At 44.3% G+C, this 18,102-nt stretch overlaps 1 protein-coding gene across 1 annotated transcript; it reads left to right on the top strand.

Annotated features, from left to right (window-relative positions):
- Nucleotides 1–506: 506 nt before the first annotated feature.
- On the top strand, nt 507–12,510 carry LOC115777290 (ras-related protein Rab-11A-like). The gene is made up of 5 exons (XM_030725144.1): nt 507–673; nt 4,265–4,460; nt 9,382–9,575; nt 11,158–11,238; nt 12,095–12,510. The coding sequence occupies exons 1-5, from the start codon at nt 634–636 to the stop codon at nt 12,229–12,231; spliced, it is 648 nt and encodes a 215-aa protein (XP_030581004.1). The 5' UTR covers nt 507–633; the 3' UTR covers nt 12,232–12,510.
- The last annotated feature ends 5,592 nt before the right edge of the window (nt 12,511–18,102 follow it).

Below are 18,102 nucleotides of genomic sequence, written 5' to 3'. Positions count from 1 at the left end.
GTGAAGGAGAGCTCCCATTTACATTAAAAACAAGGGACTTCATGTTCTTGAGATTACTGATTTCCATCACAGTTCCGATTTTTAAGGCAGGACCACAGAGGCAGACAGATCGCTGCACATGAAAGCACAATCACCGGAGTCCCAGCCGGACATGGTTTAAGAAAACGGCGTTTTAACGTCACTGAGCGCCGTCACTGAGCTCAGGGGCAAAGTGGCGTTCAATGACCCGATAGAACCTTGTTTTCCACTTCTCGTACACAGCCATTCATTACGCAGCTGCGTAAAACACGGCGTTCTGGTGGGGTTTTCGCCAAATTTGGCGGTGTTCTAACTTAAACTTAAATTAAACGGCGATTTTTACATAATTTCTTCACCAAACACCACGCGCAAAGATGAATGGTGGTAACAGCGTTGGCCACGCTACAAAGATTCACCGCAGAAGTCTTTGGCAGTTAATATATTTGACCACTAGATGTCAGTATTATCCTATTCTCTGCTGTCAGGGAAGGCGAAGAAGAAACCACGGAAGTACGGCTTCCAAACACATTCCCGTTGGAAGAGTAAAATACTGCAGATTGACAGCTTTTCGTTTAAACAAATCAAATCTTGGACTGGCTGTTTCTCAAGAAGACGATGGGCACTAGAGACGATGAATACGATTATTTGTTCAAAGGTAAAACTGTAGTTTTGTCGTTAGAGGTTTAGCATTAGCCGCCAGGCTAAGCAGGCCAGCTGATCAGCTGTCGGCTAACAGTCGCGGCTCCGGCTGCTGCTCACCGAGCCTTCTGGAAGCTGGCCGCAGGCTGAACATCTCCAAAGAAATACCTCCTTCCCCGTAGGGCAAGCGTGAAAGCGCTCATTATTCAGCACGTTACGGAGGCTGCCTTTAAACACGCCCGCAGAGAAGTTAGCTGCAGCTAACTGCTGTTAGCGCGGACACGCCTAACGTAACCTCAGCCCGGCCTCACACACACTCAGCTTTAACCTGCAGCACATGATGCTGCTGCGCCCAGTGTTCTCTCATTTTATTAAAAATGTCCGGAAGAAACAAACTGGCGCTGAAAGCATAAAGATTTGGTGAGCGGCTGAAGTGTCCGCAGCTGTGTGTGTTTGTCGCGCGTCGCGTTTAAGTCTCGTTCTGCTAAGTAAAGAGTCGGTATAGGTGTTTCCTCGGGACAGCAGAGAAATGCATCAAACCCACTAAAATAGGTCTAAAATATTAAAAAACAAAACAGCAGAACTGGACTCTTTCAAATTTTTACGCAGTAAACAATTATTCTCCATCTTTTCACGTGCCACGGCAGTGTTTTTGAAAACGTTTGGACACAGCGTGAGTCTGCGTGTCCACCTGTTCAGGTGAGCTGCCAAAATTGGAGTAAGAGGTCCTTTATGGACACATGATGTGACCACACAAATCTCCAAATTCCTCTGGGCGTCCTTTTCTGCATTATGTGCTTTAAAAGTGTGTTTAACTCTGTGTATTTATGCCCCCACACACTCTATGATAGGGCAGTACTGGGCAGTTACTCATTGGCTTAATAGGCAGCTCAGAACTAGCGGCAGATTTAAAATAGAAGGGTTCTCAGTAGAACGCATACCTTGGCCACCCCAAATTTTCTGTGTGCCCATACTGCGCAGCACAGATACCACCCCGTGCTGTCATACTCCGTCATTTCAGCATTCTGGATCATTAGATCATAAATCCTCCTTCAATCATCAACAAACTTTGCTGTATGACAGAACTGATGGTCATGATGCCCCTGATGCTTTTCAGAGGATTCTGGCCTTTCCTCATAAGCTTAGATGCAAATGTGTGAATACTGTTCCTGTCTCACAGTGGTAAAGAAGCTTTTTAGAAATTCCTGGATCCAGATGATGATCTGGGTCACCACTAAAATTGAATCAGTTATTCCTTGTACCACCTCCAACAACTCCAGAAATTTTCATGGAAATCTGTTCATATTTTTTTCGAGTTATCCTGCTGACAGACAGACCAATGCAACTGAAAACATCACCTCCCTCCACCTGTTGGTGGTCGAGGTAACAGCCAGCAACCTATGAGAAGCACAACAAAGAACAGCAGATGTGGTAAAATTCTCCATGTAGACAGCACAAGAAACTGCAGCACAGTAAGCATTTGGGTTTGCGTTATTTTGCTGTGCTTTTAATTGCATTCTCAGTTGAAGCTGTCAAAATTATTAGCACAGTTCATACTTTATGTATTAATTTCAGTTTAAGTGTCATTTTTGCGCACGTCAGAACTGATATTGTGACTGCTGAGGAGTTTACTGCAACCAAATTCAACACAGTCAAGCTTTCTTCACCTTATCTGGCTCGACAGAACGTGAAGCCCCAATCGGAGATAACGGTGGTTATTAACTTTCTCTGTTAAGCCGGGCTCTCTGCTTCAGGATCTGTTTGCACTCACATGAAAATGGGCATTTTGCAGGGTCATGTGACTCTTCTGCACAAAATCATCCAAAAATTGGTGATTAAAAATCTATAAAGAACATACAAAATATAACAGACATAAAAATGCTGCAGAAAATTATTCATCTGCTGATTCATTGCACAGAGCAGTAAAACATTTAAATTTGAGTTCATTACTTTGTTACTGAACGCGTGCTCTGTGCTCCTGCTTATTTCTAAGGTGACAGCTGCACCTGTAGGGTCTTTACCTTAAAGTATAAACCACCTTGAGGTGAGTGTTGTGATTTGGTGCTATATATATAAAATTAAATCGAATTGAGAGTGCTGAAACTTTAAACTGGACACGTTTAATGGGACTGTCCCATAGCCTACAGCAGGAGGTGTGAATTGTCAGCAGGTCAAAGTGAAATTAAATATCTGAAATATGTGCAAATTGTTTTAGCAGCTGCAATTCCAGCAGAGTAAAAGGGACTGACAGATTAGAATCTGATGCTAAGACAACATTTATACATGTTCTACATCACTTAAGGAATACATACACATTCCCATGACGATGGGACGCACAGTTTGCACTTTATTTGTGATATTAGTGAGCCTGTCGACAACTTGCACATATTTATATGTAATTTTGGCCGTCAGATAATCTATAATGCACTTCAAACATGCTGTCGATAAAAGAATCAGTGAAACGTGGCCTTTCCAAACAATATTTGACCAAACTGGGAACATCACCTGCTCTTGACTAGGTTGTGTTTTCAGCATAAGTTACAACATTGATTCAAGCCAGATAAAAAGAGCCACTTTTGTGACACAGAAAACTGACTTTAAGCTTGACGTAGTTTGTTAAAGCCGTTAATCTTGCTTCACAGTACACCTCTCTGGTGTTCCGCGTAGCAGTCGTGATCTCTGCACTGACCCTTGTGTGCAGCATGGCCAGTGCCTCTGGGATTAAAGGCACAGCCAGGTCAGTCTCTACATGCTGTGCAGCATAGTGAGATGCAGCAGCTGTAAAAGAAGAGACATTCTGCATTAAAAAAAAAAAAAACCCTGTGCAATGAACCTTTTCTTTTTACAGTTCTCTTTTATGGTGTAGTTCCTGTGGTTGGAACATCCCGAAAGGTGAAGACCACCATAAAGGTCCTGCAGTGGAAAACGTCCTCATAACATTCCAGAGACTTTCACAAAAACACTGTTGTTCTAAGGAGTTCTTCCAAAAGTTTCTAGTCCTTGGGGAAAGTTATTGAAGTAGAAACGTTTTTTTGAAAATGAATAAAAGTACATTTTAGTTTTTCCAGTTGTCAGAAGATGGATAGATTGTGAACCGATCATGCTGATGTTTTTTTCTCCCAAAACAAACAAAACAGCTAATTTTGCTAGTTTGCTAGTTAAATTAGCTGCAAATGAAAATAGACTCTAGCCTGTGTCCAACACGAGGAAAGAACAAGTTTGTAGAAAATATATATGTTAGGAGTAGGTAATATTGTAAAATATTGCATAAGGATAGGAAGGCCATGAATGAATTTCAGAAAAGTTGACAGTTGCAACTAAACATTTGCACATGGCAAAGGAGCTGCTTGATCTGTTGTCCTAATAGATATTGCCTTTGTACCTGATGAGGTAAATAGGACCAAAATGTTGTAATTTAATAGATGTGTTAGAGGTAAGCCAGATAGTGTGCGGGAGTTATATTTATCTGCTTCTTCTCAGTTCAAAAAACAAAATATCAAAGTGTTTTGTTGCAGCCCTGGGTTTTATTTTTATGTATATTACTGATGATTGTCTTATATTATCGAGAGATTGCATTACAGTGCATTGTCTCTATTTTGTGACTCAGTTGTCCTTATTGGTGATTCGGGTGTGGGAAAGAGTAACCTACTGTCCCGCTTCACTCGCAATGAGTTCAACCTGGAGAGCAAGAGCACCATTGGAGTCGAGTTTGCCACGCGCAGTATCCAGGTGGACGGCAAGACGGTGAAAGCCCAGATCTGGGACACAGCTGGCCAGGAGCGTTACCGAGCCATCACATCAGCGTGAGTATCATAACAGCAGACTGAAGGAGGAGGCTTCACATCTAGCTCTGTTGTTATACACTGCTCAAAAAAAATAAAGGGAACACTCAAATAACACATCCTAGATCTGAATGAATGAAATATTCTCATTGAATACTTTGTTCTGTACAAAGTTGAATGTGCTGACAACAAAATCACACAAAATGATCAATGGAAATCAAATTTATTAACCAATGGAGGCCTGGATTTATAGTCACACACAAAATTAAAGTGGAAAAACACACTACAGGCTGATCCAACTTTGATGTAATGTCCTTAAAACAAGTCAAAATGAGGCTCAGTGTTGTGTGTGGCCTCCACGTGCCTGTATGACCTCCCTACAATGCCTGGGCATGCTCCTGATGGGGTGGCGGATGGTCTCCTGAGGGATCTCCTCCCAGACCTGGACTAAAGCATCCGCCAACTCCTGGACAGTCTGTGGTGCAACGTGACGTTGGTGGATGAAGCGAGACATGATGTCCCAGATGTGCTCAATTGGATTCAGGTCTGGGGAACGGGCGGGCCAGTCCATAGCTTCAATGCCTTCATCTTGCAGGAACTGCTGACACACTCCAGCCACATGAGGTCTAGCATTGTCCTGCATTAGGAGGAACCCAGGGCCAACCACACCAGCATATGGTCTCACAAGGGGTCTGAGGATCTCGTCTCGGTACCTAATGGCAGTCATGCTACCTCTGGCGAGCACATGGAGGGCTGTGCGGCCCTCCAGAGAAATGCCACCCCACACCATTACTGACCCACTGCCAAACCGGTCATGCTGAAGGATGTTGCAGGCAGCAGATCGCTCTCCATGGCGTCTCCAGACTGTCATGTCTGTCACATGTACTCAGTGTGAACCTGCTTTCATCTGTGAAGAGCACAGGGTGCCAGTGGTGAATTTGCCAATCCTGGTGTTCTCTGGCAAATGCCAAGCATCCTGCACGGCGTTGGGCTGTGAGCACAACCCCCATCTGTGGACGTCGGGCCCTCATACCATCCTCACGGAGTCGGTTTCTAACAGTTTGTGCAGACACATGCACATTTGTGGCCTGCTGGAGGTCATTTAGCAGGGCTCTGTCAGTGCTCCTCCTGTTCCACCTTGCACAAAGGTGGAGGTAGCGGTCCTGCTGCTGGGTTGTTGCCCTCCTACGGCCTCCTCCACGTCTCCTGGTGTACTGGCCTGTCTCCTGGTAGCGCCTCCAGCCTCTGGACACTACGCTGACAGACACAGCAAACCTTCTTGCCACAACTGGCATTGATGTGCCATCGTGGATGAGCTGCACTACCTGAGCCACTTGTGTGGGTTGTAGAGTCTGTCTCATGCTACCACGAGTGTGAAAGCACCACCAACATTCAAAAGTGACCAAAACATCAGCCAGAAAGCATAGGTACTGAGAAGTGGTCTGTGGTCCCCACCTGCAGAACCACTCCTTTATTGAGTGTTTCTTGCTATTTGCCAATAATTTCCACCTGTTGACTATTTCATTTGCACAACAGCATGTGAAATTGATTGTCAATCAGTGTTGCTTCCTAAGTAGACAGTTTGATTTCACAGAAGTTTGATTTACTTGGAGTTATATTGTGTTGTTTAAGTGTTCCCTTTATTTTTTTGAGCAGTGTATATCAGTTGATATACTGCTCCTCTTGGGCGAGGTGTTACGGGCATGTCCTACCAGGAGGACGCCCCGGGGTAGACCCAGGACACGCTGGAGAGATTATGGTGCCGTTTACACGAGACCGTTTTCATTTTGAAACGGTGTTGTTTTGATGCGTTTCGGCCTTCTGTTTACACGACAACAGAGTGAAAACGATGTGTTTCAGAAACGGGGTCCAGAGTGGAGCGTTTCAGAAACGCACCGGCTTGCGTTTTCGTGTAAACACTTGAAACCGGGGTGATTTGAAAACGCTCGACTCGCACATGCGCACTATGGTTGCGACGGCCAGTTTTTCGCGCACGCGCAAACTGATAATCAGTACTCGCGGATTCACGAGTGCTTCTTATGCTTTTCCTGTGTTTTTACCGTTTTGTAATTCAGCGTTGTGTGCAGCAGCGATCCAACCTCATCATCTGTCCACACAAAACCTCTCACATTGACCGTTTTGTAAGTAATGAACAATTTGCCGCACTACCTACTGTGTCACTCCACGCATGCGCGTCTTGCGTAAACAAACTGCAAAGAGAAAACCAACGCCAACTTGTGGCCTGGCATGGGAACTACATCGTTTTCATCGTTTCACATGTCCTCGTGTAAACGCGGATCGTTTCTGAAACGCCATCGTGTAAACGAAAGGCTGAAACGCATCAAAACGACACCGTTTCCAGTGAAAACGGCTTCGTGTAAACGGCACCTATATCTCTCGGCATGCCCTGGGAATGCCTTCGGGTCCCTCTGGATAAGCTGGTGAAGTTGGCTGGGGAGAGAAAAGCCTGGCCTTCTCTGCTTAGGCTGCTTCCCCCGCGACCTGGCCCGGATAAGCCGAAGAAAATGAATGGACGGATACTGCTCCAAAAAAAAATAACACTAGTCAGAGTTTAGCATCAAGTCAGTTAAACTTCTGGAAGATTGATCTGGTCAGTTAAGTAGCAGAGAGGGTTATTAATCAGTTTTAACTGTTTTGGTGTTAATGACATTAACAACAGGTGTACTAGAGGGGCAACAATGAGACAACATATATGCATGTAGGGGCCATAAAACTACTGAGTTAAATTCTGGGTTGCTGCAATGAAATCTGGGTAAAATGGACTAACCTGCCACATAATTTTTTCCCTTTAAAGTCAGCTCTCTGTAGGTTGATCATTTTCATTTCCATCAAATAATGTGGCATCCTTTCATTCCTCACACATTACCCAGTCCATATCAGTATAAACATAGCACAAAAAGTAAGGACATTTGTGTTTGTGATTATTTCTTTGTTGTAACAGTGCTTCTTGGCAATAAATCTTGGAAAGCCTGTTGTTTGGAGCTTCTGGTACTCCGGGTGCCGACATTAAACTTGTCATCATTGGAGGCAACCTCAATGCAAATAGATATGCAAACAGTGGCAATCCCATAACTCCACAGTCTGCAAACTTGCCCAGTTTCTGAACTCTGTCCTTCAACACAAGACAACACTCACCCCCCACAGAATGGAGACTACCTCTGAAGAATTTGGTGAATGGACTGGTTCTTATAGAACACTTTCATACTCTACATGAGTACTCAAATGGATTTATATAGCATGTCTCTTTCACCCATTCACACTATCATATTTTACAGCTAAGTGCTTTCTATCTAACATTCACACACAATCAACTTGGGGTTTAGTATCTTGCTCAAGGATACTTTGGATGTAGACTGGGGCAGCCAGGGATCAAACCACCAACCTTCCAATAACCTCCTCTACCTCCTGAGCTACAGCCACCCCTTTCTTTGAGAGTGGAGAGGATGGGATGGGCTGCCTGCAGTCCTAACTTTAACACCACTGAACACTTGTGGGATCATTCAGGCTCTGCTGTTCATGCCAGTGTGACCAAAACAATCACACTGACTGACTTGCGACAAATGCTGGATGAAGAATGGGATGCCGTCCCACAGCAGTGTGTGACCGAGCTGGTGACCAGCACGAGGAGGAGGTGGCTGTGTATGGTTCTTCCACATGCTGCTAAAGGCCCCTGTTTGTTACATGAATAAATTGTTAAATTGCCAGTATGTCTTGTTTCTTCAGACTTCAATCATCCAATCCAATGAATGACACCAAACTACAGTCAATAGCAGAAAAAGCTGTTTGGCAAGTTTGTCATTGGTGCAGCCCACATACTCAACTCTGCTGCTCAACCCATAAATCCCTTTATAAATGTGGCTCCATTTAAGGGGAAAGAAACAGGCTTTCTGATGGTGTAAGATTTATTGCCAAGAAAGCATTGTTGCAACAAAGAAATAATTGACCAAACACACATTTCCTTTATTTTTGTGCTTCAGTTTTGATAGCAAGCATAATTTTTTTTTTCTCTTGGTAAAAGTTTATCTTTGTCTCATCAGTCCATAAAATTTCCCAGAATTTCTGAGGCTGGTCTCTGTACTTCTTGGCAAATTCCAGCCTGGCCTTCTTGTTCTTCTTGCTAATAGTATTTTTGTTCATGAAGTCTTCTGCAAACAGTAGATTGTGATACCTTCACTCCTGCCCTCTGGAGGTCATTGCTGATGTCACTAACAGTTGTTTTAGGGTCTTTCTTTACAGCAGTTACAATGTTTGTGTTATCAGCTGCTGCTGTTTTCTTTGATCTAGCTGTTCCACATGTGTTACTTAGTACACCAGTGACGACTTCCTTCTTCAGGATGTTTTAAACGGTTGTATTGGCGATGGCTAATGTTTGTGCAATGTCTCAGATTGATTTTACGTCTTCTCTCAGCTTCATTATTTGAATAATGAGTGTAACAGGACACACCTGGGAAACAAAGCACACCTGCCATCACATGTTCCAATACTTTTGCTCACAGGAAAAATGGGTGGGTTCAGGCAAAAGGCGCCATCTTCTGAACTGTTTGTCAGATCCAGATGGAAATACCTGAAAATAAAAGACTTGTTTACATGATGTTTCCTTGAAAATAATTGTATTTCATCTCAAAAACCAAATAAATAAGTTTAGCTGAACAAAAAAATCTCACAGTCTGATGGGGAGTGTAGTTGGTCTTTTATGGACAGACACAGATAAAGAAAACCAGTGTGCTGTAACTCCATGACCTTTTGATTATTGAAGAATCATGATCATAGCTAATGTTTGACTGAACAATCAGCCCTGAGACTACAGCCCTACAAAATACCCCCCATTAATCACCTTTATGCACACTTTTAGATTTGTTTGTTGTAACGGTGTGATAACGAGTGTTCTGATGTGATTCTCATGCGCCTGGCTCTGCTGCAGGTACTACCGTGGAGCTGTGGGTGCTCTCCTTGTCTATGACATTGCCAAGCATTTAACTTATGAGAATGTGGAGCGCTGGCTGAAGGAGCTGAGGGACCACGCTGACAGCAACATCGTCATCATGCTGGTGGGCAACAAGAGCGATCTGCGCCATCTCAGGGCTGTCCCCACTGATGAGGCCCGGGCTTTTGCTGGTGAGCCATCCTGTTCTGTTGCCTTATGGAATATAGATCTTTGAGTGTCCCAAAATTAAACAGAAATGGGACTGCAGAATGTGAATGATGTCATGCTAAAAATACCATAAATGGCAATTCTGTAGTGTGAAACCTTACAAAAATGATAAATACACTGCTCAAAAAAATAAAGAAACATGTTGAAAACACATCAAATCTCAATGGGAAAAAAAACATGCTCATATGGACTGGGTAATGTGTTAGGAATGAAGTGTATTCAAAGAATGCCAAAAATCAAAGTGAAAAAAAAATTATGCAGCAGGCTAGTCCATTCTGCTGAAATCTCATTGTAGCAACTCAAAATGGTACTCAGTAGTTCTTTTGGCACCCACATGCTTGTATGCATACCTGACAACATCAGGGCTCCTAATGAGACGACGGATGGTGTCCTGGGGGATCTCCTCCCAGATCTGGACCAGGGCATCACTGAGCTCCTGGACAGTCTGAGGTGCAACCTGGTGGCATCGGATGGAGGGAAACGTAACGTCCCAGAGGTGTTGTGTTGGATTTAGGTCAGGCGAGCGTTATCCAAAGCACACTCTCTGCTGAATCACTTGTAAATTTTATTCATAGTGTTTACTCAGTGTGTTTTTAGGGATTTGACCTAAGCTACTAATTTAGGTCTTAGCTGAGTCACAAACAGCATGGCTTCTTCTCCTGCCCCTCCCACACCTTCCCGCTCTGTGTGTACTTGTAACAAATGTAGCCTGTTTGTTTGGAGGCCAGGCTCAGTGAATTGGAGACTTGGCTCCGCCCCTTGTAGCTAGCCAGGTCCCTGTAGTCTGTGCGGACCAAGGTAGCTTAGCCGCCGTTAGCTCTCCTCCAGCAGATCCCGAGCAGCCGGGAAATCAGGCTGGCTGCATGACTGTGAGGAGGAAGTATAGTCCTAAATAGAAGTCCCAGGTACACCAACAACCCATTCATAACTGTTTTAACCCACTCGAACCAGGAGGGACCCCCCCCCCCCCCCCCCCCCCCCCCCCACCACCACCACCACCACCCAAAAAAAAAAAAAAATGTGACTGCCCAGGGTTGAGACCAGGACGCACAGTTGCAGTTTTACACGCCTCTCTGCAGCTTCTCTCCTCCCATCATCCCCTCAAAACTCCGTCCCCATAGAGACAGTGTCTTGATGCTATACTCAGATTAAAAAGTTTTCTTTTCCTTTTTTTGGCCACAGCGGCTTTTATCAGCAGCGTTGGGAGACAGGAAATGGGGGAAAGATACAGGGGAAGACATGCGTGCAAATTGGCGACAGGCCGGGACTCGAACCCGTGCCGCGGCATATGCATGTGGTCGCCGGCTTCACCACTAAGCCACCTGGGTGCCCCTCTTTCCCTTTTTTTGAGCAGTGTATTAGAACTATGAGTTAAAGGATGTTGATTAATGCATTGTTTGCTGTTGTGTAACACCGTGAAGCAATTCTGTGTAACTGTGGGTGGTGCAAGTTTCACATTCAGATATCTCTGTGTAATGGTCAGACTGATTCATTATTTGTGGAATGCTACATATTAAAAAAGTGATTGTCCACTTTGTCCTGCAGAGAAGAATGGTTTATCTTTTCTGGAGACATCGGCTTTGGACTCCACCAACGTAGAGACAGCCTTCCAGACCCTCCTGACAGGTCTGTAATGTGTGTGTGTGTGTGTGTGTACACCTTCTACACCTTTCACATGGTCATAGCTGCCATCTCAAGGCAGAAAATCCCCTTTAACTAACAGGCTCTGATGGCCTTTATAGCACTGACAAATAGAATACTGAACAGTTGAGTTGCTCTTGTTAACAGGTGTCTTTAAAAAGAAAAAAGGGCTCTGTGCCATAAAGAATAAGATGCATAGACAATATTTGTTATGTAATGCTGTGTGTGATGACCAGGATGTAGGGTGGCTGTGGCTCATCTGCTAATCAGAAGGTTTGGGGTTTGATCCCTGGCTGCTCCAGTCTGCATGCCAAAGTATCCTTGGGCAAAATACTGATCCCTGAGTCGCTCTCTGATGCATTCGTCAGAATGTGAAGGTGTGTGAATGTTAGATAGAACACACTTCAGTATAGAAAGAAGTGCTTGTATGAATGTGTGTGAATGGGCAATGAGAGGTGTTGTATAAAGCAAAGTAGAGGAACAAAGCGCTCTATAAAAACCAGTTCATAGGACATGGTCTACATTCTGGTCACAGTACAATAATGTGTGGAACACATTGAATGGACCAAACATTTAAATGTTGATTTGAGACCAGCTAAACATTTAAGGGCTGTTATGAAAGCTGTTTTTAAAAAAAAAAAGGTATGTTCCAGTGATAGAGGTTGTAGTAATGACTTGCATGATGAGAAATGTCTGCCATCATTTTACAGTCTGTCATGCTTTAGTCAGCTGGCACCCACATGGAGAAATGACACTCCCTCCACAAGAGACACTTTTTTGTTACACATCTGTCATCTGTAAACATTAAATATTGCTTCTTGTCTCCTTCTCCTCCCATCAGAGATTTACCGTATTGTCTCCCAGAAGCAGATGTCAGAGCGCCAGGAGAGCGACATGTCCCCCAGCAACAACGTGGTCAACATCCAGGTGCAGCCCACTGAGAACAAACCAAAGATGCAGTGCTGTCAGAACATCTAGCCCGGCCTCAGATCTGCTACTCCCCCTCCTTTCCCCCTTTTCTCCCCCTCCTTTCCTCCGTCGATCCCCCTCAACCCCAGCTCACGACACCTTTAAGCCCGCCCTCAGATAATAGACTGCCTCGGCATACTGTTCGGTGTGTGAGGGATGAGGCACAGCTTTGAAGCTGTGACCCAATCTCTGCACCTACCTCTACCTGCTAAACCCCTTCCTTTCCTTCCCCAGGTAAATATTATCCCAATTTAGGATAAAGTCACTATTTGGAGTGCCCACCCTGCCCCCCCCCCCAAAAAAAAAAAAAAAAAAAAAACAGAGCCCCATTGTCTTTAGGCTACTGCAGGACAGAAAGCAGCAGGCATTTCATATCACATTAGATTTCATTACTGTAGATGCGCTGACATGTCACAATAATGTCTTAATATATGAATGTGATTTGTTTTCTTCTCCTCATGCTCAGTGCTCCAGTTAATTTCTCCACTTTTTTTAATGACCTATTATATATCTGCTACTAAATATGAATTTAAAGCACATCAAAGTTGCTGAAGTGTATTCCTATATCCAAGCTTTCCCTATTATTTTAGCACCCCTTACCTCCTCTTTTGTGCAATGTACTGTTTGGAAACCACGTGGATGTATCGAGCACAGCGCAGATGTGTGCTCCGGTAGTGTCATGCCGTTTGATGTGATTGCTGTGAATATGACGCCAGAATCTTTCGCATTTGTTGAGCTTCAGTTTGCGCCACGGAAGGGCCAGGAAGTGTGAGCTAGCATGTGGCGCGCAGTCTCGTAAACTCTGTTGTCATCAGCGTCGTCGCCGCGTTTGCAAGTGGCAGGTTCGGGACAGCTTTGCATGCCTTTTGAAGATGGACCTCTGCTGTGTTGCATGTTTTTACCAGGTGGTCGACTCAAACTGGACTCAGTGTGGAACACTATCATTGCCTTGAGAGCGTGTCATTTTAGGAACCCTGTACATTTGGGGTGTCAAGTCATTTTAAGTGGCTGCATATTCAATTACTCATGCTTATGCTGAACAGGATTGAAGACACATTAAATCTATCAGGCTTTTTTGCTCAACATTAAGAAAACATGCATTAATAATTTTTAACATATTTGACTACTATGCAGAAACTAGCACATGGTTCTTTGGCTTTTTTTTCCCTCTAAAACACTTCCATAGCAGAGGAAGGAAAAGGAAGTATGGGTAAAGTAACTGATAGTAGTCTTGTATGACATTCCTGTGATACTCAGTAATATTATAATCAAAAGCCTCCTGTTGCATAACCAATTCTGCTTTGCATGTAACCACAGTACTGTAATTAAGACACACTGAGAAAGTAGGAAAATGTCTCAGTTGGATTTCATGAGCGCTAATTTGTTTAAATCATGCACTTAAGCATAATAGCTGATCTAGTAAACATGCTTTCTTGTCTAGGGTTAGAATTTTGCTGCACATACAGAATTGGACCTCTTTTGCCAGTTTGGAGCACCGATTTGTAAGACGGAGCTACCGTTTAGAACCAAAACGTGATGTTGAGACTGAATCTCAAAAGCCTCATTTATTGTGTGAAGTTGCTCCTCTGGCAAAACGACAAGAATCAGTGGTTTAAGCCACATTCTCACCAACTTATGGCCAGAGTGCCTCCTTCACCTGTGGAGTCTGCCTCTCATTTACCCACTGACAGCTCACCGTTGTGTCTGCCTCCTCATTAACCAAGCTTTGTGTGTCCCTTGACGAAGAGGACGGCCACGTTGCCCCGTCACATAAAGCCTACGCACACCAAGCTGCCTCTTATTCAACACAATGCATGGCTTTGTGTACGACTGCACCGCCACGTCGTATCGCCTTACGTAGCTAACATTGTCATTACTGCCCATGAAATCTCGACAGTTAGGCTTGGCTAACTATTACAACCCACTTAACAAGTTAGCTCAGTTCAATCTGTAAACTGGCAGGCGCTCGCTAACAGCCTACAAGCTAAAAGTCTTGAGTGTGTGTTCAGTTGAACTTTCAGATTATAGCAGACATACAATGCCTGAACTTGGTGTATTTGTGTCTAGCGGCAGAGGGTAGATGGGTAACTCTGGAATGTGTGAGCTTGGCTGGCGGTGCCAATGGCGTTTGTTCGAACAGACGGCACGGTCAGCTGGGCTTCTCCAGATGCAACAGCAAGAAATCTGTGGACAAAGTGATTCCTTTCTTCTGAGAATATGAGTTCTTGTTTCATGTACCTTCATTGTTTCCATTGTTCTCTGTGCATTTTTTTTTTATTTCATTTTTTTAAGAACTGTGTTTTAATTTTTTTGAACTGTTGAACTCTATAACTGACTGTAATTCCAGTGTAAACACATAATAGTGAGATAATGTCATTTCAATGAATTTGGAGGGTTAAATGTGAGAGGGGGGGTCAAAATGAACGGTTTTGTTTTGTACAGATTGATAAATTGTACAATTGTGTCTATACCTTAAGTTATCAATTCATCTTAATAAAGCGCACCAGTCAAAAAGCTTTATCTGATTTTGGATGTTACTTGTGCTACAGTTTTTTATTGTACAGTAGAGCCGACATTGTGAAAGGAGTCTGGAGAATCCTCTTAATAGTAGGCTCTGACTTGGTCTTGATGGTCCATGAAGTCCCAGATCTTAGGTTTGACCTTAGATCTTTCAGTTTGGATGCTGGCATTCTGTGATCATGCCAACTTGTTAACATGTGTCAGTCAAGATGCTCAAGGTTGACCTCTTTGTGTATGAGGAGCCCTCTCTATCCTTTCAGAAACAGCAACGTAGTCTTTTCAACAATTTTGTGAAGGAATGAACCGCTGGCAATGGCCAAGTTCACTCTCAGAATTACTAGCTTGCCATTATTATGTGTGGTCTCTCTAAGAAGCCGTGTGGGCCCCTTCTTGACGGAGATAATGGTGCAGTTATTAAGTAAGTACTCTGACCAACACACTGAAGAACATGCTTCATCTCTCAGCAAGGGATAATAAAGGATTCTCATTGGCAGTTACTCAGATACTCAGCAGGATAAACTGAAGAAAATAAACAATGATAAAATGTGATTTTAAAATATCTGGGAATCAGCCCATTAAAAAGTTATTAATTTAAATTTGTTCAATTTCCCCTTCCTGTTAAAACACAATGGTAAATGGTTGACGCTTCTCTGGCTGATGAACTCAACATCTTCTTTGCGCGCTTTGAGTCGGGAAGCCGACAGCCCGCTGCGCTCCCGGCCGGAGGGGCGGAGACACTCACTGTGACGGAGCGCGACGTGAGGAGGGCGTTTAGACGTGTAAACACCAGGAAAGCGGCTGGACCAGACGGTATTAGTGGACGTGTCCTTAAGACCTGCGCTGACCAGCTGGCACCTGTGTTTACAGTGATATTCAACCTCTCACTGAAACTGTGTGAGATTCCCACCTGCTTTAAAAAGTCCATCATAGTCCCTGTCCCAAAGAAACCACACCCCAGCAGCCCCAATGACTTCAGGCCCATAGCACTCACCTCTGTGGTGATGAAGTGTTTTGAGAGACTCATCAAGACATTCATCACCTCCTCACTGCCCACCACCCTCGACCCACTACAGTTTGCATACCGGCCAGACAGATCCACAGATGACGCCATATCCTTCCTCCTCCACAAGACCCTTTCACACATAGACACTGGTAAGGGGAACTATGTGAGAGTGCTGTTTGTAGATTACAGCTCAGCATTCAACACCATAGTTCCCTCCAGGCTGGTCTCTAAGCTGCTGGACCTGGGCCTGGGCCCATCCCTGTGCAGGTGGGTTCACAGCTTCCTGACCAGCAGACCACATGTGGTACGAGTGGGTCACCTCACCTCATCCTCCCTCACCCTCAACACTGGATCCCCCCAAGGCTGTGTGCTCAGCCCTCTGCTGTACTCACTGTACACCCATGACTGCGAGGCCACGTCAGAGTCCAACGTCATCATCAAGTTTGCTGACGACACTGCTGTTGTGGGACTAATCTCTCACAATGAGGAGACAGCCTACAGGAGAGAGGTCTCCCGCCTGGAGAACTGGTGCCAGGAGAACCACCTCCTGCTCAACGTCAGCAAAACGAAGGAACTGATCGTGGACTTCAGCAGGAAGCAGCAGAGGGACTACCATCCACTTGTCATCAGTGGTGCTGAGGTGGAAAGAGTGGACACTTTCAAATACCTGGGAGTGACCATCTCACAGGACCTGTCCTGGACTCATCACATAAACATCACTGTGAAGAAGGCCAGACAGCGTCTCTACCTCCTCAGGCGGCTGAGAGACTTCAAGCTCCCACTCAAGGTGCTCAGGAACTTTTACACCTGCACCATCGAGAGCATCATGCGTGGGAGCATCACCACCTGGATGGGAAACTGCACCAAGCAGGACTTCATGGCCCTAAAAAGGGTGGTTCGTTCAGCTGAACGGACCATCAGAACCACCCTCCCCAACCTGCAGGACATTTACACCAAGCAGTGCAGGCTGAGGGCCATGAAGATCCTAAAACAGCCCAGCCACCCCGGACACTCTCTCTTCTCCCTGCTCCCATCAGGCCGGCGTTACCGCTGCCTGAGGGCTAAGACTGAAAGGTTGAAGAAGAGTTTTTACCCACAAGCCATCCGTCTGCTCAACTCTGAGCCCTAACTGGACCATTATTGCACAGTGTAAATATTATAATTTATAAAAGTGTGTATAGTGTATAGTATATAGAGTATAGTGTATAGTGTGAATTACTTTTTTTAAAATTTTTATTCTTCTTATTTATATGTGTGTGTATATATGGTTGCAGGTACAAAATACATTTCACTGTGCATTGTACTGTGTATAACTGTGCATGTGACAAATAAACACTATCTTAATCTTAAATAGTTTTTATTACAGGCCTGCTTGGGTTAGGAGGGCTCCTTTCAGCAAACTGCTAATTGATAGTGATTTTCACATCTTAAAGGAAGGAGAGAAACAGTTTGGGTTCAGCAGGCTAAGACAAATATCAGAAGAATGTATTACAAAGCAAGATTAAATAAGTAGCAAGAAAGGACCACAGAGTAGGCATACAGCTGTCATGTTAATAAATGGCAGCGTCAAGAGTAGGGTGAAAAAATCCCGCGGCAGATGTCCTGGGTTACAGACAAAGTTGATAGGTACAGTTGTACTACCTGTTATCTGTAACTGGCATTTTGTGTAAAATAAAAGTGATTTATGTGACTTTGAATGCGGCATGGTTATTCAACAGATGAGTTGTTCTGCCACAGTTATTTCAGAAACTGCTGATCTCCCACACAACCGTCTCTAGAGCTTACAGAGAATAGGGGGCAGCTGTGGCTCAGGTGGTGAAGCGGGTTGTCTACCGATCAGAGGTCAGTGTCTCAATGCCTGGCTCCTGTCCATGTGTCAAAGTATCCTTGGCCAAGATACTGAGCCCCGAGTTGCTTGCAATGCATCCATTGGAATGTGACTGTGTGTGAATGTCAGATGAAAGTGCTTAGGTATAGATAAAAGCACTGTGTGAATGTGTGTGACAGGGTGAAAGAGACTTATAGTATGTAATGAAGGTCCTCTTCAGTATGTGTCTAATAGATAATAAACAGATAATTTTAACTTGTGTAAAAGAACACATTCACATGAAAAGGTTTGACATGCTTTATTTGTTTTGTAGGTTTCTGTTGGCGGTCTCCCAGCTGGTACTGGTGAATAGTGATGGCAGTGTGACACTGAAGCTTTGATATGCGCTTCGAACCCTGGGCTTACAATTCCATAGAACCACTACTTTGAAGCTTGCCTTGGAGCGGGAAAAAAAAAAAAATCACGTGACATATGATGTCCAAACCAGCAACTGCTTCATTCCCGAAATGAAGCACCTGACTGGTTCACA

This window comes from Archocentrus centrarchus, unplaced genomic scaffold, assembly GCF_007364275.1.
Source record: "Archocentrus centrarchus isolate MPI-CPG fArcCen1 unplaced genomic scaffold, fArcCen1 scaffold_48_ctg1, whole genome shotgun sequence".
Lineage (NCBI taxonomy): Eukaryota > Metazoa > Chordata > Actinopteri > Cichliformes > Cichlidae > Archocentrus > Archocentrus centrarchus.
Note: the sequence above shows the minus strand (reverse complement) of the source record. Positions and strands in the feature narration are given on the sequence as shown.